Source organism: Typopeltis vanoorti, chromosome 8 (assembly GCF_054136105.1).
Source record: "Typopeltis vanoorti isolate ZY-2024b chromosome 8, IOZ_Tvanoo_1.0, whole genome shotgun sequence".
NCBI classification, from domain to species: domain Eukaryota; kingdom Metazoa; phylum Arthropoda; class Arachnida; order Uropygi; family Thelyphonidae; genus Typopeltis; species Typopeltis vanoorti.
In genome coordinates this window covers 134128255-134153932 of record NC_143556.1, presented here as the reverse complement: position 1 = coordinate 134153932, position 25678 = coordinate 134128255, and the positions used below count along the sequence as shown (strand labels likewise).

At 36.1% G+C, this 25678-nt stretch overlaps 1 protein-coding gene across 1 annotated transcript in view; it reads right to left on the bottom strand.

The window, feature by feature from the left end:
- Window positions 1-25678, bottom strand: part of Ocrl (Oculocerebrorenal syndrome of Lowe) — a 537079-nt gene that overhangs the window by 105818 nt on the left and 405583 nt on the right. Inside the window, exon 22 of the mRNA XM_090396332.1 lies at window positions 21079-21186. Coding sequence (XP_090252458.1) covers window positions 21079-21186 — 108 coding nt within the window. The remainder of the gene's footprint in view (window positions 1-21078; window positions 21187-25678) is intronic.

Sequence of the window (25678 nt, the reverse complement as noted above, 5' to 3'; positions counted from 1 at the left end):
ATTGTTATGGCAGCATGATCGTAATACTCATTATAGGATCATAGCCTAATTACTTGTAATAAGCTAATGTTAGTTTGTAAGTATCGAGTAATCACAAAAAAATCGATTTGTACCATGTTAAGGAATTTAATAAACCTTTGTTCAAGGATAAAAGAATTGTCTGAAATTGCTGTCCAATGCACCACTTGAAAAATTACGAACCTAATCACGTGGGAATTTAATGTTAAGAAACGCGATAAAGTGTCACGACTGCAACATAGTTACACTTTCAGACATATTTGAGTTCTTTCTCCTTGTTTTCGTATATAATATCTTAAACTAAATATCCCAAAAGGCGCAGTATAAATACAAATATTAGGGGTACTAAGGGGAGAAATAACTTAAGTATTAGTAAAAATTTTGGTGATATCTCGTGCGTATATGATAGAAGAACATAGGTAAGCGGAAATTATAAAATAGAATAAGAATCGTAAAATGGGACACAACATAAATTGCACAGCCGGTAGGATATAAAGTATAAGAAAGTTAATAGAATAGAATAAGAATAGGTCACAACACACCACAACTTTTCTGGCTTTGGCGATGTCTTCTTCTGTTAAGTCACGAATTAATTTTAGAACACTAAAGGAAAGGTTAAGTCATGAAAATCATCAGAGAATTGAGGGCACAGTTTGTTCCACATCACTTTCATTGTTGATTGCTTTATTTCCTCTCAAATATCAGAAATGTTTTTGATAGCATCATAGATGTTATAATTCTTCCAGAACTCTCTCAAGGTCATCACATCATCTTCCACAGCCCTGACTGCTTGCTGGAATGTACGCTGTAAGTAATAAGACAAATACAGAAATGACTCCCTGATCCATTGGCTGCAGTGATGATGTAGTATTGGGTGGTAAAAATACGACCTTTACATTAGTGTGAAGGTGATCTAAAGATGTTGGATGTCCAGGAGCATTGTCCAGCACAAGCAGAATTTTAAAGGGAATTTTCTTTTCCAAACAATAACGTTCCACAGCAGGAATAAAACAGTTCATGAACCGATCTTCAAACATGGCAAGTGTGACCCAGGCTCTTAAATTAGACTTCCAAACAATGGGAAGAGTTGCTTTAATAATGCAGCGAAGTGCGCTTGGATTTTTGGAGTGGCCAACAAGCAAAGGCTTGAGCTTAAAATCTCCAGATGCATTACCCCCAAGCAATAAGGTTAGTCTGTCCTTTGTTGCTTATGCCCTGGTGCACTTTTTTCTTCTTTCAAGATGCAAGTTCTTTCAAGCATTTTTTTCCAGAACAATCCACTTTCATCTATGTTAAATATTTGTTCAGGCAAATAACCTCCCCTCTCAATAATTTTCTCCAACATTTCAGGAAATTCAGTTGCTGCAGCTACATAAGCACTGGCTACCTCCCCTTGCATTTTAATATTAAGCATATTTACACTATTTTTGAAACGATTAAACCAACCTTTACTTGCAACAAATTCTTCATCATAACTACCTTCACTTTCTATACATGCAGCTTTTAAACTGTAGAAAATGCTTTGGGCTTTTTCCTGCACTAACGCCATGCTAATAGGAATGTTACGCTTTTTTTTTTTTAATCTTCTAACCAAATCAATGATAAACATTTCAATAATTAATCCACTATGTAATAATTGATGCTTTCATTGGAGCACTGCCTTTCAGATGTTTCATTATTCTCACTTTATTTTTCATAATTGTTCTGATAAACGAGCGACTGAAGCCTAATACTTTCCAAATGAATGATGCCATCAAACCTCTCTCTCTTAACACTTAATTATTTCTACTTTCATTTCCAGTGTAATCACCTTTCTCTTTGCTGCAGGACTCACCTGGACATGCTGTGGACTTTCGCTTTAGAGGCATTGTCATAAGTAATAACAGACTCACAAAATCAAATAAAAAAGTTACTACGAAAGTGATGCTCGACTGAAGCCTAATACTTTCCAAATGAATGATGCCATCAAACCTCTCTCTCTTAACACTTAATTATTCCTAGTTTCATTTCCAGTGTAATCACCTTTCTCTTTGCTGCAGGACTCACCTGGACATGCTGTGGACTTTCGCTTTAGAGGCATTGTCATAAGGGTAATAACAGACTCACAAAATCAAATAAAAAAGTTACTACGAAAGTGATGCTCTGCATAAGCGACTGTTTAAACAATGAGACGAGCCACTAGCATAAAGATGATGTGCCAACGAAATGCTTACGCCATACAGGTTTGTTTACATGTGCGGAAGAAACTAGTTCCTGAATCATTAATTTAATTATCCGTATGGGAAGCCTGTTCGTAAGTATGGAATGCTGTAAGTCGGGTCGTCCATAATATGGGACCACCTGTATATTAAAAAATATCAATACGAATACAGAAGTGAGGTTAGACAGCATGTCGGTCTGTGTGTTATAATCATGTGTATGAGAAATGGCAGTGAATCTGTCTCAGCTCTGGCAAGATTCCATGGGAGTGGAAAGAGAGTAATATAGTTCCATTATATAAAGGTTGCTCCTAAATGGAAGTAACAAATTATAGATCAATTAGTATCTCAGGTGGTTAAAGTACTGGAAAAGTTGATTAAAGGTAAAATTAATGAATAGATGGATATGGTACTCTGCAGTGTGCAGCACAGCTTTATAAAAGGTAAGTCTGCCTTAGAAATTTACTCACATTTTATAACAGAGTGACAGCAAATTTAGATAAGAGAAATGGCTGCACTATGAAAGTACTGGACTTCGTAAAGGCATTTAAAAGACAGAATACCACCACATGGAAAACTATTACAAAAGTTGGAGCAAATGGGAATAGATATGAAGCTGGTAGCATGGAATGGGGAAGGGGGGAGGGCTGATAGACAGATACCAGACAGTACTATATGGAGTGAAAAATCAAAGAGAATGAGGGGAACCAGTGAAATCCTTCAGTGCTCTGCACTAGGGCCAGGTACTTTAACCTGCAGAAAACTGACAAGGCTAGGGATTTGGCAGTGATGGTGAACAGATTTGTAGTTTCAGAGGACATATTCTAAAAGTTGAAAAAATAGCTCAAAGAATTACTTGCATGTTGAAGAACACATTGACATGTAAAGATAGAGAGGCTATTAACCCTCTTTATAAGGCTATGATTCAGCCACATATTGATAACTTTGCACAGATTAGGTCACCTGGGTTTCTTGAAGATTAGAAGGTGGAGAGGATTCAGAGAAAAGTGACCAAGCTGGTCAGAGATTTGTAGAATGCTCCTTATGAGGATAGGTTGAAGGTGTGTGTGTGTGTGTGTGTATTGCAGAGTTTAGTTGATAGGTATAAAAGAGAGGACAATGATAGAAACTTAAAAAATTATTAAGGGGTTCTATATGATTGATTCAAAATCAATTTTTCAATATACATCAAACAGAGAGATAAAACTAGGAGTAATCCCTGGAAGTTATGTAAGAGTATGGTTAGTAAAGGTGCAGAGTGATTTTTTGCTTTGAGAGTGGTGAATAAGTGGAATAGATTGCTAGAATTAGTTGTGAGGGCTTTGACAGTGAATGAGTTTAAGGAGAGGTATGATAGGTGTTGTGTGTGTGTGAATAACAGTTAGCACGAGTCTTCCATGATTAGTCTTTTGTTTCCATGCAGATACCCATATAATAATAAATAATAATAGTAATAATAATATAATCGAGAGACTTTCTGTAATAGCTACATTTTAAAAAAATTAATTATCTATATCTTGGATGAGCAGGATAACAGAAAAATAAAACAGTGCTTCTTTTAAGGTTGTTAAAACATAATTAACAAATGTTATAGATTCAATAATTACATATTAATGTTAAAATAAAGGAGAAGTCTTTCATTAGAGTACATTTAAAAATAAAGGAACGTACACATAGTTTACATGTGCCGGATGGATGTGCTAAACAGAATGTTAAGAGGCTTGCTTGTCTGGAGGAACAAAAACAGATTGTGACTATGACAAAGAAGCAAGGTGAGAATGTGGATAAGATTACAGTCATGGTGGATACATATGACCTGAGAGGCAATGTGAATCGGGCAGTGAGAAATTAAGATAAATGTTAAAGAATGTGCAGCAGAAAAGTATGAGAAGAAAATTTATGAGTACAGAGTTGCCTATATACACCCTCTATCCAAAAAGAAACCAAACTTTTGATAGAAAACAAAACACAGGCCAATTATAATTATTCAAATCATTTATTTCAATCAATATACTCACCCTCAGTTTTGAGACAGCATTTGTCATGGTCAATTATTTTGTTAAATGAGATTTTTATATCAGCTTTTGGGATACTGTTGAGGGTCATGGTTACTGCCGCTTGAAGTTTTCAATGGTGTCGTATCACTTTCCTTTCATCGGCAAATGAAGTCAGGGGAAGAGAAAGAAGTCACAAGTTTGAGTCCATATGAGCGGTTTTAATGAGGTCCTTGCAGTGTTCAATTCGATACATTTTTTGGTCGTCAGTCAACTTGTGGGGAACAAATCACGAATTCAATTTACGAAGGCCCAAACTCTCGGTCAAAATGTTGTGCACAGTTGATTTTGGAATCCCCAATCCATCTTCAATCAATCTCACGAAAGATTTCGGGTTTTCTTTGATGAAATCATGCACTCTTTGGATGTTAACTTTGCACGGTCCAGTTTTTGGACGGACCAGCTTTTTGTGATCCTCAAGTGTCTCACGACCACTTTGAAATCGCTTAAACCACTCGTAAACTTGAGTACAGGATAAGCATTCATCACCGTATGCTTTTTGAAGCATTTCATGCATTTCGGTAAAACTTTTACCAAGCTTAACACAAATGTCAATCGCAGCTCTCTGTTTGAAACTCATTTTCCGACCATTCGTCAACACACACACTGTCACTCTTGGCACTATAACTTGGCTTCTAATGAAACAAATGTCATAAACAGTTGACACAACACCAATGAAGGTTGCCGCTTTTGAAAACAAAAAGATACAACAGGTGGCACCACTAGTTCTTCTATTTTCGAAAAGTTTGGTTTCTTTTTGTACAGACAGTGTAAAAGAGAGAGAGTTATGTGAATGATATAAGAGGAGAGAATAGGATCAGTGGAAGAGAGGAAATGAGAGAGTTATGGGAACGATAGAAGAGGAGAGAATGGAAACAGTATGAGACAGGGAATGAGGAGAATGAGAGAGAGTGCTGGAATCAGGGATAGAGTGATGTCAGGAAGGCAGGTACGTAGGAGAACACAGAGAGAAAGTATTAGAGGAGAGTGAGCATGTGGGATGCAGAAGAGCAATCGAGGAACAGGGTGGTAAGAGGTGTGATGTATGGGGACTCAATAATCTGTGATGTGCAAGATAGGATGCGTAAGGAGTGTTTGCCTGGAGGAAGGATAGAACACAGAAAGAGTGGTTATGGCAATTAAGATGGGTGAAAGGGTGGAATTGTGATGGTAGGAACGAATGACTTGAGAGGCAATGTAAATTTGGTGAGAGATATGAGATTCTTGCTTGATGTTTTACAAAAGAAAATGCAGAGAGGAAAGATAGTGTGTCGTTGCCTAGGTATGATAGTGACGAGCTGAGCAGAAAAGCAGTAATATTGAATAACATAATACTCGTAGCTAGAATGTGTCAGAAGAGAGGATTGGAATATTTGGATGCTTGGAGGGTGTTTGAGGACAGAAAGGAATTGTGTGCGAGAGACCACTTGCATTTGAATGAGGAAGGATGTAGGCATCTGTTTTGGCATGGCTTTTCAATGAAAGTCTGGCTACGAGAAAAGGTGCCCATGGATTGGAAGGAAGGTAAGATAGTGCCATTGCATAAGGGTGGTATCAGACTGAAAGTGTCTAATTATAGTCCAGTTTGTGTGTCATCAGTAGTTGTTAAGATCTTGGAGAAATTAGTAAGGAACTGTATAGAACATTGGGCAGATGAGGGTAATGTTATCTCTGAGAGTCAACATGGATTTGTTAAGGGGAGCTCTTGTTTTAGTAATATGCTAGCCTTTTATAATAAAGTTACAAGAGCAGTTGATGAGGGAAAGGCATATACTGCCATTTTCTTGGATTTAAGGAAGGCATTTGACAGGGTTCCACATGATAAGCTGATATTTAAGTTGCAGCACATGGGTTTGGATGTCAGGTTGGTCTACTGGATTTAGGATTGGCTGTCCGATAGGTATCAGACAGTTGTGTATGGTGGGGCAGTTTCAAGGAGGTAAAGAGTTACAAGTGGGGGTCCCACAGGGCTCAGTACTGAGACCTATATTGTTTAACCTTTATATCAATGACACTGTTAGTGGATTGCAAGGGGATATTCAGTTGTTTGCGGATAATGTGAAGCTGGGAAAGGTTATTAGTACAACTTCGCCAATAGGTCTTGAGGTTTGGGACACATCAATGGGACACTTCATACTCTATCGGCGAAGTTGTACTGGAGGAAGTAGGGGAGACAAGAGATCTGGGGGTTGATGATTGACAGAAGCCTGAAATTCAGGGGACATATTGCAAAGGGGGTGAAGGTAACACAGAGGATTGCTGCAATACTGAGAAGGACGCTGACCTGCAGAGATAAAAGAGTTATCATTCAATTGTATAAGACCCTGATTAGACCATACTTAGACTACTGTTCTCAAATTTGGTCCCCAGGGTTTGAAGGGGATAAATTAACTGCAGAAAGGATACAGAGGCAGATAACAACGATGGTTTCAGGACTGTACAATGTTAGTTATGATGACTGGCTGAGGGAATGTGAACTACAGAGTTTGGTAGATAGAAGGAGGGGAGGTGATATAATTGAGACTTTTAAACTGTTGAGAGGTGGTTATAGGGTTGATACTGGGGAATTCTTTTGCTTGGTTGAACAGCAGAAGGAGTGATGACAAGGGCCATCCCTGAAAGTCACGATAGGAAGCTGTGAGCAAGAGGGTGAGGAGTGGTTTCTTTGCATGGAGGGTGGTTGAACCGAGGAATGCATCACCTGATAGAGTAGTCAGAGCCAGAACAGTCAATGAGTTGAAGGAGTGGTATGATAGACTTTGTGTTTCCTAGGAGGGACCTCTTGTGATGAGGCTTGATAGACTTTGTGTTTCCTAAGAAGGATGTCCTGCGATGAGTCTTTTGACTTCATGGAGGGCCTGAATAATAATAATAGTAGTAATAATAATAATAACAATAATAATCCGAAAGAAGTTCAGTTGTTTGCTGATGATGCAAAATTAGGTAGAGTGATAGTTAATCAAAGCAATGTTGAGAACTTGCAGGATGATTTAAATATCAGTATAGTGTTAGATCAAGAATAAAGGCTCTATCAAAATTTAGAGCCATTCTTCCAAGATCTAACAAGAAAACAAAGTTATGCAGGTATATACTTGCACTCTCAAAAAAAAAAAGGGAAAAAAGAGGTAAACACAATTTTATATAAAAGAACATGTCACATCCTAGTTTGAAGATAATGAAAATTAAGAAACGTGGAATGTCTAGATTGGAATGAGCTGTAAAGAAATTTTGATGCTAAATTATGATATCTGTCAATTTTGTATGTCTAAGATAGAAATATATTTGTTGAAACATGAATGCAAATTTATATTATGTGCAAGACAAGCATTGTACATCCACCTATTAACAAAAGTCCAAAGGCCACTACCTGACCACCACTTGATGAAACATATGATGAAGTAACATATGATGAGTGAGCATTCATGGAAAGCGAACGTAACAACCCATCCATGAAAGCAGCGCTCAACGAAGAGAGGAGAGGTGACATCACCTCAGAGAACGAATGGGAAGGAGTCGTGAGTACGATTGGAGTGCTGATAGAGGGCGTTGAAAAACAGGATAAAAAAGTGCTCGTGCATGATTTGAACTCTCTCTCTCTCTCTCTCTCAATTTTTTCTGTTCCTGTCTTTCCTTGTACGGACCAGCATGGCTGAGGACCGGAATGATGCCTGGCGCCGGTGACCTGCAACCTTTCCCCGTTGATAATCGACCCAAGAAGGACAAGGCTACCTGCGAGATGACGGCAGAATTCCAGATTGAGCCATTGGTAAAGCCAGTACCAATGTAAGATGGCAAAGAATCTCCTTTGAAGAAGAGTCACGTGAACCGCAGTGACCCATGAGATGACAGAATGATTAGCAAAGAAGCCTGGCCATTTTCGTAGTGAACCACGTGGCGGCAACCTTAGATTCGTAATATCGTAAAGACAAGGTGGTAACATACCGAACTTTATTTTTTCTTGCATAATAGTTAATCATAGAGGAAAGAACGAACTTGATTCTATCCAAGAAGAGAGGAATCCTAATGCAAATTTGTGCTCAGTGTCCTAGTGTCTGTTTGGACTGATAGTCCAAGAACTGAACATTGTGCAGTTCCCAACTAGTACAGAGGAAATATAACATCTGAACGATTAGTTGAACAAATTGATAAGTTAATTGTGTTACGTGTGAGCCTAACTCACACATAAGATGTGGATAGTGCACTTGTAAAGTTGAATATTGCTTATTCAGTTAAAATGTGATATAGTGTTGATAAATTGAGATGTTTTAAACTTACTAGTGATTATTTTGGAAATTTAGATTGAGAGGGGGGGATTTGAATTCTTCTCTTGCATAACTAATAACTGGGCAATGAAATTATTGTTTTTTTTTATATCCTTGATATGTGTAACTTTAATGTAGTCTCATTTAGCCTTTAATAAATGTGTTTTGTTAACATATACCTGAGAGTTGTCTGAGCAGAAGACTGACTTACCACTTGTAAAATTACGGGCCTATGCAATAAGGGGATACCAAGGAAGTTAAGAGTAGATTGGCCATGACTGTATTTCACGATCTCCAACGTTAATTAAACTCCATTAGTTGGATTAGATAACATGTTAGTTCTGGTGAGCTTTCTCAGGACAGGAAGTTTCTGTTCCTAGGTTCTGACTGGTGCAGCTCTAACAAATCAAATTTGTCAGAATTCAAAAAGGGAAAGCGTCCCCAGAAAATTAATTTCGGAGTGAATCTTAGTAAGCACAAAAGAACTGTTAGAAATTATAGTTAAGACAAAAAACACACGACATAACAATAGGAATAACTTAATGAGGATCAGTTTAACGTGGAGAAATGTAAAGTTATGCATTTTGTGATAAATCAGTTACAAGCTGTGTACCACATTGATGGAACTGTACTCTAAGAAATAGATAAAGCTAGGGATTTGAGACTTGTGGTAGTAGAGTGTTTAAGTTTATAGAGGATATGCTGCTAAGGTAGCCCATAGGATAAGCTCATAAAGAAGTTGTTATTCCTCTTTATAAGGCCATGATATGTCCACAGCTGGATTACTGTGTTCAGGTGTGGTCTCTTGGGTTTTTTGGGGATGAGGAAGTGGTGGAGAGGATTCAGAGGTTATTCAGAGGATAATAGGGTATGTGAATTGCAGAAGTGATATATAGGCTAAATAGAGGAGATATGATCAAAACATTTAAGTTACTTAAAGGGTTTTATAGAATTGATGTTTCATCACTTAGGTGTGTGTGGGGCGGGGAGAACAAGAGGTCATCCCAGGAAGTTGAATAAAGGTGTGGTTAGTATTGATATGAGGACTAGATTTTTTTGCTTTTAGAGTTCACTGAATGGAATGGGTTGTAGTGTCAGTTGTGAGGACTTTTTCTATTAATGGACTCAAGGAGAGAAAGACTGCATGGGATAGTTTGGGTCTCCTGTGATGAGGCTTTGAACTCCACTGAGGTGTCTGTACAGTAATAATAATAATAAACATGTAGCCTCTATAAGTTTCAACCTTTTATGGATGGGAGTCACATTAAAAAGAAAAAAAAAGTATCTGTTTGGCTCCTTCAGATGTTGCTTAAGCAGTTAAGATAATAGGATAAGCAGACATCCTGTCTACATTCTTTTATTTGTGTAATTAATAATTATTCTAATATTTACTGTGATGAAATAATCTATTTTTTTTTCTTTTTTTGTAAAATCCATTCTTGGTGTCATTGTTGAGGGAATTAAAATCATATATTCTTCACGTCTTAAAATTTCATTTTTGCTCTTGCCTTTACAGGAAAAAAAAGAAAAAAAAAACTAATGGAACAGGAGTTTGCACTCCACTTTGACTGATTTCCCTAAAGTTGAACAGCAACTGTCACACACTACCCAACAACACCAAACATGGCCTGAGCTTATCAAGATAAGTAGAAATCATAAATTTCGATTCACCTGCTGTTTCATAAAGACAGTGTTACACCTGATATCTTAAGAATGTAGAATTCTCAGCTATCATGGTGTAACATGAAGAATAAATAAATTAAAAACCCTGCATAAAAGATAATAGATGAATTATTTAAAAGAAAAAGAAATATTCTTGCATCCAATAAAATATATAAAATATAAAGGTGTTGAAAGTTTATTTTTCACTTGGTTAGAGTATAATAAAATTGGTTTAATCCTTTATCCAAGTGTGAGCAAATAAAGTTTGCGCCTGAAAGTATCTTCAGGACTATGGTAAGGTGGTACAACACCAGGGCAACTCGTTGCAAAGGTGGAGCAAGCTACCAACACTCCTATCTCAGTATCTCCTATAATGCAAAACACATCTCCTTGCGGATATGTCTAATGTTGGCCCTTCCCTTAATGCATAACATTAGACATATCCGCAAGGAGATGTGTTTTGCATTATAGGAGATACTGAGATAGGAGTGTTGGTATCTTGCTCCACCTTTGCAACGAGTTGCCCTGGTGTTGTACCACCTTACCCTAGTCCTGAAGATACTTTCAGGCGCAAACTTTGTTTGCTCACACTTGGATAAAGGATTAAACCAATTTTATTATAAAATATAAAGGTGTTTGTTGAACTAACTAACAAAAAAAAAGAAAGAATATATTAATGTTGTGATATAATATAAGAGAGAAAATTTAACTAAATAAGACAGAAAAGGATTAGTCATAAGAGATGGTATGTGAGAGGCTAGAGATTAAAATATTAAGTAAGTTCATAGAGAAATTTTGGAAAGGGGATTAAGTTAGAGGCTAGCAAAAGAAAAACAACAGACTATCGCTCAGGGCCGATTCCGGGATTAAGACATCATTACAGGCTCGCTGAGCAAAGGACGTTTGGCAGAAAAATGCCACCCTAATTGGTCAGTGAAGTAAAATCAAATAAGGGGGCAGAGAAAAGAAGTTAAAGAAGATGCCATTAGGAGAGCAAGATAAAAGGGTTGGAAACCCCCCCCCCCATGGGACTTTTAGGCTTTTAGACCTTTTTGGCTTTTGGTTTTTGGTTCTGTTCCAGGAGAGTTCTTCGCGAGCTCCTTCATATGGGTTTCACAGTGTTTTCCTGAGTGGCAAGATTGGAGTTATATCTCCGTTGTCACAACACGGAAACAAAAGTGAGCGGAATTTTGGTTCCGTATTTCCTATGTAAGAAGCGAAGAATGCCATATAGTCGAGGAAAAGAAAGCATATTCTTTGTGTTTCAACTTCAGTGACAACCACGAAAAAGGGAAAGCTATAAAGAAATCGATATCCACGTAGCGAGTTGCACAGCCGTTATTTAGATGATTCAAAGTGTGTCCTGAATAACGAAAAGTAAAGACCGCGTAGGCATAGTTCAATTCAAAAGGGAACATAGGAGAAGCAGATTATCGGAGAGGTTATACCAGGATACTTCAATCAGAAAAAGATAGAGGCCCATATGGAAAACTAAGGAAAGAAAGGTACTGTAAATTATATCTCGTGTTAACTAAGATTCGTCTGCATTAGTTATCATTATTCTAATACTGAACTATTGAAGTGACCAAGAAAACAATACTAGGACTTTAGTATCTGACAGAATATATTGAAAGTAAGCTGGCTAGTGTTAATGTTATATGAGTAATTAAGTGTCCTGAGAATTTTGCATGTCTATTATATTGTATAAGAAAGTTTAAATGTCATAGTTATGTGTTAGTACAGTAAATGGTTTAGTTAAGCTACTTAAGTTTGGATAGTTAAATAGTGTGAATTAATCTTATATGTCCATGTCATATGAAGTTATGTGTTGAATGTGTATGGTGGCATGATCGTAATACCCATTATAGGATCATAGCTTAATTATTTATGATAAGCTAATGTCAGTTTGTAAATATTTAGTATAGCATTGAATTGAGTAATAACTAAAATTTGAATTGTACCATGTTAAGGAATTTAATAAACCTTTTGTCCAATGATAAAACAGTTGTCTGACATTGCTGTCCAATGCACCACTTGAAAAATTACGAATCTAATCACGCAGGAAATTAATGTGTTAAGAAACGAAATAAAGTGTCACGACTGCAACATAGTTACACTTTCTGACATATTTTAGTTCTTTTTCCTTGTTTTTGCATATAATATCTTAAACTAAATGTCCCAAAAGGCACAGTATAATACAAATATTAGGGATACTAATGGGAGAAATAACTTAGATATTAGAAAAAAATTTTTGGTGATATCTCGAGCATAGATAAGCGGAAATTATTAGATAGAATAAAAATCATAAATTGGGACACAACAGATAATTGGTAAACTCCTGTGACTGGTACTTTTCAGATATCAGCATCTATGGGAAACTGTTCCAGTGTCATAGTGTTCCTAAGTCATTGCATAAAGCTAACCAAAAAGATTAGTCTTACTAGCTAAACAGATCAATTAGTGATGATAATTGAGCTGATTACAATCTCTAACTGAGTGGATTATTAAAAATAATAATAATATAATCTCATCAGCTTTGCTATTTATGTTAATATCAGAGATCAGCCAAGAGGTTATTTAATTGTTTATTTCATGAATTAACCTGGAAACTTCTAGAATCTCTATGAGTTCTATAAGGAATTCTTTCTAGAACTCCTAGAGTTCCAAAAACAATTCTAGAAATAATAAGTTATGGATGCACTCACACTGATGAGTGCATCCATATCTCAGAATGATGACAGTCAGTGACAAAAATGCCATACTCGACACCATCAAGGTATTCGAGAGGACTGAGAAAGTTAGCAGCAGACGAAATAGAAATACTTGACAAGGTACTCTTCGTAAATTCAGCAGCCTTATTTAACACTCTAAAGAGGCCTGCTGAAAACTTGTAGCCATAAGAATAGCCAATAATTATTGAATATATGCAAGGCATTCCAGAACTAAAGTATGCATGTACAATGAAATGCATGTACAGATGCATTTCAAAGCTCCTTACATTCCAAGGGAATGTGAGGAGCTTTAAAATGCATCTGTCTTATTTTATTTCTTCATCTATTTCTGCTACACTTTTTTGGCTTTGTTTGCTACAGTTTAGCAAACAAAGCCAAACAATCAAAGTTGTGTTTTTCTAATGTATTACAAGTTTGTTTAAGCTTGCAAAATAGCTCTTGCAATAATCAAATTTCTGATGTATGAAAATGTGAGTGGCTGCTGAAATTTTCTGCTATTTACAAGTTTACAAAACTGTTTACAAGTTTTCTTATTGTGAAGCAACTAGAGATATAAGTAATTTAAGTTTTTTTTAGAACAAAGAATGGAAAACAGCATTGGCATAGTGGATATTAATGACTGATCACAAAATGTGGCCAAAATATGCAGCTGACAAAACCTTACCAAATGGAAGGTGGTACTTTTCTTCACAAAATCATGATTGCAATAAAATTCAATGGAATTTCACCATCCTACCTCACTATAACCAAAAAAATTCAAAACTCAACCTTCATCTGGACAATGCATAATGGCTGTGTTTTAGAACAGCAGAGATGGCACTCACTAGGACTATATGGTGGAAACAATGGAAATAAATTTGCAAAACTATGTGAAGACCTTGAAAAAGTTAAAACAACAATCATGTTTTTGCTAAGAGGAACAACCATTGCTTTTGTAACATAACAATGCAAGAACACAGACTATCTTAGATATTGAAGTTGTGGAACATGCTTCCTTTGGACTTGGATCTGTGCAGATCCTAATTATTTCGTAAATTGAAGATAAATCTTGAAAACTATTGTAGCTGTTCTTTATTTTACAGTTTGAGATCTAACACTGAAATAATCTTTAAACTAATTTAGGACAGTACACTGTATTCCTATGATTTCCAATTTTCTTATTAAAATTTCATGGGATATTGGACTTTATGAAGATCTAAGAAAACTGCTTGTTTTAGTTCATCTAGAGAGGTATAAACTAGTGAACATGCTTTGCCAAGTTCAGCAAAGCATGTTCACTAAACTTTTATCTGAATCCAAATTGATTATTTGGAAAGAAATTATTTTTATCCAAAATTTTCATTCGCTGTTTCGTTCATCACATTCATGCACTACCAAAATATTAAACATTCTCCATCCATATAGGAGTAAAATCTGGATGAAACATTTTAATAAAAGGATCATTAAAGAGTTCTACTATGTGTCATGTCGGCAATAGTCACTCAGTCACTGTCTCCATCTAGCAAGTCATTTGTTCACAATCATTTTCTTCCTTCTAGCTACATAGCAAATGAACTCCTTATGATTCTTCTTAGATTGCAGTGCTGGTCTCCTCCCATATTCTATTTTGCCCTCTTTACTAAACTAGTCACCTTCCTAGCTTGAGCTTAATGTTCCTCAAACCTCTCTATGTATAAAGATACAGTAAAGATAATGTGTTGTTAAATATTGAACGAAAGGTTTATTATATTGTAAAATATTTCATTCAGATTTAACAGGTACAAAAAAATTCCAGGAGAAAATGCTTGTATATAGGTATAAGTGAAATTGTAGACAGAAGTATCGAAATAATCATTTAATTGTAAATTCTCCTATGTATTATACTGTTAAGTGTCCTTGTAAAACCGATAAGGGTTGGAATTCAGTGAAAGTTATGTTAACATGAGAAAGTTAGATCTAAGTATACAACGAGATAATCGGCTTAAAGAAATGACCCCAGGCAGTCACGTACGCGAGGTCCAAGTTGCACACATGGAGAACACAATGAGGAGAGAACGGTAGCAAGTGGAAGAATTTTAGGTGCCAGCCAGAAAAGAGTGACGTAAGAGGGTGAACAGCTCAGCAAGGATATATAGAGCTTGGTGACGCCAACTAGGGGCTCTTTTTTTCATTCGGGATTCCTGTTCCAGTCGTTCCCGGAGAAGTTGCGTGAGAGAGAGAGGTCAAAAAGAACGATGTCCAGTGGCAGCCATGCGGCCAGATAGCGATCCAATGCAGGCATATTCATTGGTACAGCAGAAAAGCCAGCGCAAACTGATCAACATGCAGAACCATGTAGACCGAACCCGGCAGAGCATCTTCACCCACATCAGAAAGGGTGATTCGTGATCGTAATCACTAGTTTGTCCTACCTGAAGACAACTGACCATTAGAGAAGGTAACAAGTCGTGTGAATTTTTCGGGAGATTGAGAGAAAAGGCAAGAGAGATTCTGATGCTTGGTAATGTAGAAACTTTTCAATTCCCTTGTATGCAAAAAACAGTTAGTGTGCAAATTTGTGCAGATATGCTCAGTGATTGGACTTATAAAACTGAACCAGGACTTTAGTATCTAATCAACTGGTAGATTGTCAAAACTCTGAGTAAGAATTCATGTACAGTGTGGTATTGAATTGCTAAAGTTTGTTATAACCTGATAGTTCTTGAATCTAGAATAAGATAAATGCTTGTACAAGAATGTTAGTTGAATAGGATCAAGTCAGAAATTCATCTGGTAGTAGATATTGTCTCATATTGTTTATGACTAGGAGTATTAAGGTTATGTGTGGTTAATCATTTTAAATTTTGTAGGAGAGATTCAGTTTTGTTAAGTGATCTTAATATTTGTACACCATATTAGAGTAATGAATAAACCTTTCTTTTTCTTATCTATCAAACTGCCTGATCTGTGAACTCAATGCACCACTCATAAAAATAGAACCAGTGCGAGTTAAATTGTGGGGATAGCTACGACTGCAGTAAGAGTAAAGATATACAAAGTGTTATTTGTAATTGGGAAATTTAATTGCTTGGGTATCGGATAGTGTGTCATTCTGAGTGTTAACTCCCTGACAAGGAAGATTCTCCTGTCTAAGAATTTGGATGGCGCAGCTTTAACAAACAAAATTTTCCATATTCTGACACGTAGTTAATTCCAGATTTGTATCAAAGAACTTTGGCTCTAGCCATGGGCAATTTCTTTGTCTACCAAGTTTTGCACACATGAGCAATTTAAGTAGTAGTCACAGAGCAAAAAGGGTGAAAGCAAGCATCAGAAATTATATCAAGTAATAAGGATATTCACTAAAGATAATAATCGTAAGTTTTACTAATAACAAATTATAAACACAACAAACACACACACAAGGTAAGAATTTAAGTTAAAAAAAAAAGGGGGGGAGGAATTTAACAGTGAAAAGATACATATTCTTGTTTGATTTCTCTAGTCATTTACTTTACTTCAAATCACTTAATCTTTTTCACTTGAGATATACAGTTTGCCATTGCTACTTGCAAATAATTCTTAACTAGCTCCCAGTCCCTACTGATCTCACTTCAGATTCTTTCACCCATGACACCACTCCATACTGCTAGATTCTGAGGCTAGTATATTCACCTGTCTTATAATTCCATGTAAATATAAATTTCTTTCTCAATGATTCTTCAACATGCATATTCATTCTCTAAGTCATCCTACATAATCTCTCGCCATCCAGGTGAATGTTACCTCAGTCACTGCCAGATCCCCTGCTGCATGATAAAACTCTTGTTCCTTATTCATTTTTAGCAGAAGAAATTAGGAAATCCAGAAATTTAGTTTCTATTATTATTGCATGCTGTTTCTTTTACCTAGCTGATATTGCTGCAGTTCAAATCTTTCATAAGGATCACTCACTGTGCAGTTGCAAAATCAATTTGTCTAAACATTTTCTTTTCGTCATTCTCTATGTTCTCTAGCCTATAGCAACATCACACTCTCAGAACCATCACTGCCATTACTCTCCCAGATAATGCTTATCCTGAGAGGGCACAATTCATCATTTATCATAAGTAACACTTCACAATTATCCTTTGTATCACGTCAAAATATACTGTACTCTCCAATTTTTATTCCTCTCAGGACATCATCCTCTGTCGACCATGTTTCCTGATACCAGTAATCTTTGGACAGGCTAAGTCAATGCCATAAACTTCCCTTTATCCCTGATAATCCTAGCATTTATACAGAAAAACTGACATATTATTAACATTCCCATATATGTTATTACTCTCCCCAGACTTTGTGGGTCTGTATTATACTATACATCCTCCCTTCTCCCAATCATCTATTTTCCCACAGGGTCATCCTTGCTAATTTCTACTCAGGAAACTTCGTTTCCCTTGCTTTCTCTTTGACTAGCTCAGAGAAAACTTGCTTCAAATGCCTGCATCATTCCATGTTCCGATTCAACCTGTTTGCTGTATGTAAATGTAGCAGTTCTCTTTTGTCATTATATACACTTCAAGCATTCACATATTCCAAATTTTTCTTCATGCAATACTTGTTATCATGCCATTTATTATTGCTGCTGATCTTAACTGCTCATTATTATACACCCTCTGTTCAAAAAGAAACCGAACCTTTCGAAAATACATTAAACTAGTGGCGCCACCTGTTGTATCTTTTTGTAGTCGAAAGCGGCAACCTTCATTGGTGTTGTGTCAACTGTTTATGACATTTGTTTCATTAGAAGCCAAGTTATAGTGCCAAGAGTGACAGTGTGTTTTGACGAATGGTCAGAAAATGAGTTTCAAACAGGCAGCTGCGATTGACTTTTGTGTTAAGCTTGGTAAAGGTTTTACCGAAACGCATCAAATGCTTCAAAAAGCATACGGTGATGAATGCATATCCTATACTCAAGTTTACGAGTGGTTCAAGCGATTTCAAAGTGGTCGTGAGACGCTTGAGGACGACAAAAAGCCGGTCCATCCATAAACTGGACTGAGCAAAGTTAACATCCAAAGAGGGCGTGATTTCATCAAAGACAACTCTAAATCGTCTATGAGATTGATTGAAGATGAATTGGGGATTCCAAAATCAACTGTGCACAACATTTTGACCAAGAGTTTGGGCCTTCTTAAATGGAATTCGCGATTTGTTCCCCACAAGTTGACTGACAACCAAAAAATTCAAATTGAACACTGCAAGGACCTCATTAAAACTGCTCATCTCATCTTTCACACTTCTCATCTCATTCCCGAGACATTCCACTTGCTCTTTCAGTTCATCTCTCTCTGCAAGTCAGTCAATCTTATTTACCATTCATCCTCCCAATTGAGACCATCTCCGAAAACTTCACAATCATTCAACCTTTCCACTCCCCACTCTCATTTTTTCATTCATATTTCTCTCGCAATTTTCAGCCTCTATCATACCACTTCTCTCTCTCTATGTGGAGAATCTCCCGCCTCAACGAGGTCAGTTATAGTTCCAACGGGTCAGTTATAGTCATTTCTAACTCACCAAGTTCCTCCCATTGCCTGCATTTTGCACATATACGTATTCCCCCCTTCTTTCACCTGCCACATATACAACTGTTGGAACACATACATTCCACAAGTCTCGCATGCCACAAAATCCTTTATTACGTCATGCAAAATGGAGTCCTTAAATGGGGGAGGACCTGGTGATACGCCCTTTGCAATTGGAGCTGCCACCGTTATTCAAAATAGTGTCAAGGAACTATTACAACTAAATGCTAAATAAGTATAAGTGAGTATAACTATAACTATATAAGTATAAGTTAACTATAAGTCTTAAACATATTTAGGTATACTAAATATCTAAATAATGAAAACTTATGTCATCTTCTTCTTCTCTTCCACTGCTATGTGCCCGATTCCGACCCCACCTTCTCGGTAACCAAAAATACACAATATAGAGACAACAACTAACTCCAAAAACAACCACTGAAGGACACTTGTATTACAGAATAATGTAGCACAAATCTTGACAGAAGTCACACTATTCATCTTTTTCTTATATTTATTTCCTATATCAGGGCTGTCCATGGGCTGCATACGGCCCGGGGTGCGATTTTGTGCAGTCAGCCTGTGGGTTTTGATTTTCACGAGCGAAAAAAGAAAATAATTGAATCAAATGCGTTGAAAGTTTATTTTTCACTTGGTTAGACTATAATAAATTTAGTTTAATCCTTTATCCAAGTGTGAGTAAACAAAGTTTGCGCCTGAAAGTATCTTCAGGACTTGGGTAAGGTGGTACAACACCGGGCAACTCGTTGCAAAGGTGGAGCAAGCTCACAACACTCCTATCTCAGTATTTCCCATAATGCAAAACACATCTCCTTGCAGATATGTATAATGTTATGCATTAAGGGGAGGGCCACTACCTAGACTAGTTTTGACCTTTATTGAGGTCTCTTCAGTGGGAGCCAGGCCCGAGTGGAGATACGAGGCACTCTTTGTTTGCTCACACTTGGATAAAGGATTAAACTAAATTTATTATTAGAATCAAATGCGTATTAGATAATTAAATTCTATCACTAATCAATAATCTGGATGTTGATAATTTTATTTGGTGTTTTTACATCACTATATGCCCACATGCTTTTCAAATATTAAATGTGTCAAAGAAGCATTCTGTTTTGTTCCAACGCACATGCCCCAGGCGTTCACAGGTAATGTGAGCATGCGATTAGCGTGCAATTAGTGTTGTTCGTTTGTTCAGCTTTCAAGGTTGTGTCGCTGCTGCTCACTAAATTACTAGATATGCATTGTGATGTGGCCCTTGGATAAATTTTTTTTCTAATGCGGCCCTCAGATTACCTAAGGTTGGATAGCCCTGTGCTATATTATTTTTTTTTTTTTTTCAGTATTAATTAAACAGTAGTGGTCCTAGCATTGAATCATGTGGCACACCACTGATCACCTGCTTTTAATGGATTCTTCTCCACATAACCATTATTGTATCCACCCATTTCTTTTCATTTCCATAACAGAATTCCATGTGGTATTCTGTTCAAATGCCTTCGCAAAATCCAGCAGAATTATCATGTTGCCATTTCTTTGACCCAACTCAGCTGTCACTCTATCATAGAGTGTTAATAAATTACTAAGGCATGACAAGCCCATCACAAAGCCATGTTTCCTCTCATCCAATTCTGAATTCTCTTTTAGACCACTTTTATCACCACTCCTGAAATACTGATTGGTCAATAGTTTGCTAATGAAGTCTGAGAACATCACTTATGCAAGGGAATTATTTTGCCCTCTTTCCACTCCCTTGGAACTCTACCAGAACTGAGACTTAAATTAAAGAGCTGGGTCAGAGGTATTGCCAGTTCCCTTGCACATTCTTGCAGAATGTGAGCTGATATCTCATCCAATCCCACAGCCATATTTATATTGAGATTTTGCATATACTAAGGACCTCCATTTCATCCACCTCTGTTCTCACATAACTCTGTCATATATGTCACAGCATTACCTCACTTGGATGATATATTGCAAAGTGGTCACTCAGTGACTCAACTATTTTATCTGCTTCTGTCACCTCGTCACCATGAGCACTCATTAAGGTTATTCTTCCATAGTCTTTCTTTCTCTTTTTCTTCATTACTTGCCATGTAATGGTGAAATATATAACATTTGGGATTGGCCTGTTCAGCTAGTTTCTTCTCAAGATCTGATTTTGCCCTTAATGCTGGTCGCCTTTCTTGCCTGATTCTTATAGTGCTTCCTCTAAATGCGCCTTAACTATCTCCCATGCACTACTGACATCCTTCCCTTGTACTACTGACATCCTTCTCATGTTTATTTTTTTTGACACAGTTTGGAAACCTTGTTCTACAGATCAAACATGTAACTTTTTCAAGTCATGTTAGGTCTTCATTAAATGGATTGGTGGTCTCACACCAGGCAATGAAATTCGTCTCTCATCTAAAGACAATCACAAACAACCATATCCATGGCGAGATTTGACTCCACAGCTGTTGGTTGGAAAGTAGATATGCTAACCGGTTGGCCAACTAGGCAAGAAACACTGTACTTCAGCAATACTATACTTTTCAAATGGCCATGTTTAAGAAAATTTGAATATTAGAAATATAATACACTAGAAAAAAATTTTGAAATACCTGAGTTAATCCGAATTTAAACAGATGATTGACAAGGATCCATATTTCTTTTGGTATTTCAAATAATGGTTGATTACATTCATCTGAAGAGGCAATGGAATTCTTTTCCTAAAAAACAGAGTTACATAGAATTTTAGTGACTGAAAGTGATAATTTAAAAATTATACATTCAAAACTAAAATACTGCAGCTGCTATATGGTACTATTCCTAAACAGCTGTTCTCTTAATATTATTAGTGCATCTGTCAGTGAGAATGAAAAAATATTAGAAAATGATACAGAAAAAATACATCATTCGCACAAGTACTGTTATTATTTTTTTTTTGATGCTACAATTTTAAACTGTTCAGTTCTTCCTGTGACTTCACCAGGCAATGAAATTCATCTCCTACCTAAAAACATTCACAATGTCTTTATTCAGAATGTATATTTATTTATTTATTTTATATATCTAGATAACTCCCACATGCAAATCATATAGGTTGTTAAACCTATAGAAAACTATATGGGTAAGAATGTAAGAAACTATATAAGTAAGATGCCTTGTATGGGTAAGAATTCTTTCTTGAACTCCTAGAGATTTTACAAGTTTCCAGGCTCAGGCATGACATAAAATATTAAAATAATCAATTGGCTGATATTAATAAATGTACCGAATTAGTCTTGTCCATAATATTTTTTTTTTACTTCACTGACAAACACAATTGCTAATTATTCCTATTTATTTATTTCAGAGGTATTAAACTCACAACAGCAACAACAACAACAAAAAAGAACAAAATAAAGCAGTCACACTGCTAAAAAAAAAAACCATGTCACAGAACACCACAGTCAATAATTGCAGACAAAATTCAACTTGCTATGGAAAAAACTAGCATCCCAACATGGTGCCCTCTAAGGCTGATATGTAGTCAACAATTTTTAGGCTCAAAGAATTGATATTTTAAGACCACTTTCAGTTCAATGGCTGTAGGCTATTTATATATCCAGCACTAGAAGATGTTAGTTAATTTTTTATTTTTCATAACAATTTGAACTGATTCTAACAATTACTCGAATTCAATGTCATATGTTCTTTGATAAGTGCAATTATGCTAATTTAAAATACAGAAAAATATCCACATCTTAACAAAGTTAAGTAACAAAAAATTAGGAGCCTAACTTTTTTTTACTAATTTGCTTGATAATGACAATAGTTTTAGATCTCATTTACATTAAATGACTTCTTAGCTCCAGGTGGGTACCAAAGTAAATGATAATGATGACGATGTTGAAGTCAAGTGTGGATAATCAAACACAGAGACTATGTTAAAGATACCAAGCAATTTAATAAGCTAGGTTTTTTAATCCTTTTTCCAAGTAAGCAAACAGACAAGTAAGTCAAGTTTGGGGCTGCACATAGTGCAACACTAGGCAACTCGTGGTAAAGGTGGAGCAAGCTCTGATTACTTTCCTTAGAATTTTCCCCTAATGCAATGCACATTTCCTTGCGGAAATGTATGATGCTATGCATTAAGGTAATGGTCACTACCCATACCAGTTTCGACCTTTATTGAGGTCTCGTCAGTGGGAGCCAGATCTAAAAAATGCCAAGGGTGAAGTAATACAGAGCTTATAAATATATTACCTAAACAAGCTGCCATAAGGTGCTTTGACCTCATTCAATAAAAATCTCAGGATGAGAGTAATATGTAGAAAGTTTTTTACCTTGGGTATATATTATGTTAAAGATACCAAGCAATAAGATAACTTAAAGATACCTTATGGCAACTTGTTTAGATAATATATTTATAAGCTCTGTATTACTTCATCCTTGGCATTTTTTAGGTCTGGCTCCCACTGACGAGACCTCAATAAAGATCGAAACCGGTATGGGTAGTGACCATTACCTTAATGCATAGCATCATACATTTCCGCAAGGAAATGTGCTTTGCATTAGGGGAAAATTCTAAGGAAAGTGATTCAGAGCTTGCTCCACCTTTACTATGAGTTGCACTACGTGCAGCCACAAATTTGACTTACTTGTCTGTTTGCTTACTTGGAAAAAGGATTAAAAAACCTAGCTTATAAAATTGCTTGGTATCTTTAACATAATATATACCCAAGGTAAAAAACTTTCTACATATTACTCTCATCCTGAGATTTTTATTTAATGAGGTCAAAGCACCTTATGGCAACTTATTTAGGTAATATATTTATAAGCTCAGTATTACTTCACCCTTGGCATTTTTTTACGTCTGGCTCCCACTGATGAGACCTCAATAAAGGTCAAAACCGATATGGGTAGTGACCATTACCTTAATGCACAGCATCATACATTTCCGCAAGGAAATGTGCATTGCATTAGGGGAAAATTTTAAGGAAAGTTATCAGGGCTTGCTCCACCTTTACCATGAGTTGCCTCATGTTGCACTACGTGCAGCTGCAAACTTGACTTACTTGTCTGTTTGCTTACTTGGAAAAAGGATTAAAAAACCTAGCTTATAAAATTGCTTGGTATCTTTAACATAATATATATCCAAGGTAAAAAAACTCTCTACAAACACAGAGACATTAAGATCATAAATATGGAAAATGTACCATGTTATTTCAAAGATTAGCTGTTATCAATGGAATAATTATAGGTAACAAATCTTCGAATTAAAAAAAAAAGAGTCAATCTTATCCATAGGGAGAGAGGAAGTGATGGTTTCTATGGGGCACAGATTGTGATTGTGGTATATGCAAGTTTGCTGATTATGATAAGTATAAAAAGAACACTGTCCTTCGATTAGTATCATTATAAGTATTATTTTTTTAATGCATAGGCACCCACTGATATACTGCCTCTCTATCTCTGTTATTCATCTGCATATTAGTGATAACTCTTTTTTTTTTTTTTTTTTTTTCCCCTGATGCATTGGTTGGCAAGTGAAAGCAAGCAGAAGTTTGATGAAGTATCAGCATTGTTCACAACTGAGATATTGGAGGCCAGATAGGCAAGTGTGCAAGCTTCACTACAGAGTGGAGACCAAGACACAAAAAACAGACTGGTGATTTATCATGGAATGTTCAACTGAATGGGACATCTTTATTATTATTATTGTCCTGACTTACATGGAGTCACAAAACTCATAATGGGAGATCAACACTAGTCAACACAAAGTCTATCATACCGCTCCTTAAATTCATCCACTGTCTGCATGTTCACCACTCTCACATAACACATTCTATATGCCTTACCAATCTCCATACAAAAAACTTATTCTTATCCTTTTACTCACCACTTCCAGGGATGGCCCCTTGTCCTTGTTCCTTCTCTCATTCTACCATATGAGAGGTCACAAACATATTGTAAACTTCTTTTTTTTTGCATATGAACTTAAGGTTAGATAATCTGGAATCTTGCTGTAGAGAATAAACACTGAACCTTTTTCAAGTCACTTTATGCCTTCAATAAGAAGATGGTCTGATGTGGTGATGAAATTCATCTTTCAACTAAAGACATTTATAAGCATTCATGCTATACATTGGAATGTGAACTCACAGAATATCTGACTGGAGAACAGACTGGCCAGCAAATTACAACATATATTAAGGGAATGTGAGAAGGAATTAACAGGTACTTGATCTGGCTAGTCAATAAGAGTGTGGCAACAGATATAATTCCTTGAGGAGGACTATGTCTGTTGCCATAGTCCTCTTATTAAAAGGGAGTATCTAAATCAATAGTGGTAAACTACTGTCCAGCGCATATGAAGTTTTTTTCACTTGGTTATAATTTATATTATAACTTGCAAAGAAATTATAAGAAAGAAATTTCTTATAATTTCTTAAAAGAAATTACAAATTAGAAATTATACCCCCTTTTGGATGTGTATAATGCTATATATTGGGAAGGGCTACTGTTCAGACTGGTGTTGACTTTTATTGAGGTTTCATCAGTGGAAACAAGAACCAGAAGAGATACAAAGGTTGAATAAATGCAGAAGTCATATATATTTATCATATATATATACAAGTAGTGAAAAGAGTATCACTTTATCAAAATACTCAAGATCAGCAAAAGGGTGTGCTTTGCATTATGGTATACTAAAGCAATTGATGTGAAGTCATTAGCCTCTAAATACAAGTAGCCTAGTTGTGAAGATGCTTTGACAAACTTTGTTTGCATACTTTTTTTTTTTTTTTTAAAGAAAGGTTTGTGCACTTAACTTGGATAAAGAATTGAACAGAAATTTAATTTCTTGGCAAGTTTAATAAGTTTAATTTACATTGTTCAGTACATGTATCAAGTAGAGAAACTAATCGGAAATAGAACAGAAAATTGGATTGATGAAAATAGAAATCTTTCCAAAGAGAGAGAGAGAGAGTGCAAACATAGCATGGGTCTGTTAGGGGAAGGTCCTGCTTTACTAACCTCATTGGGTTATATAGTAGAGCAACAACTCTATTTGATAGAGGAGATATTTATACAGTGCATTTTCTAGATTTTGCAAAACCATCAGATACTACTGCTGACAACAAACTCCTTTTGAAACTAAAGGGAATGGAGATACTCAACAAGCAGCAGAGTTGACTGTCTGAAAGAAGTCAAAAAGTTATGAGTGTCTCAACAAAA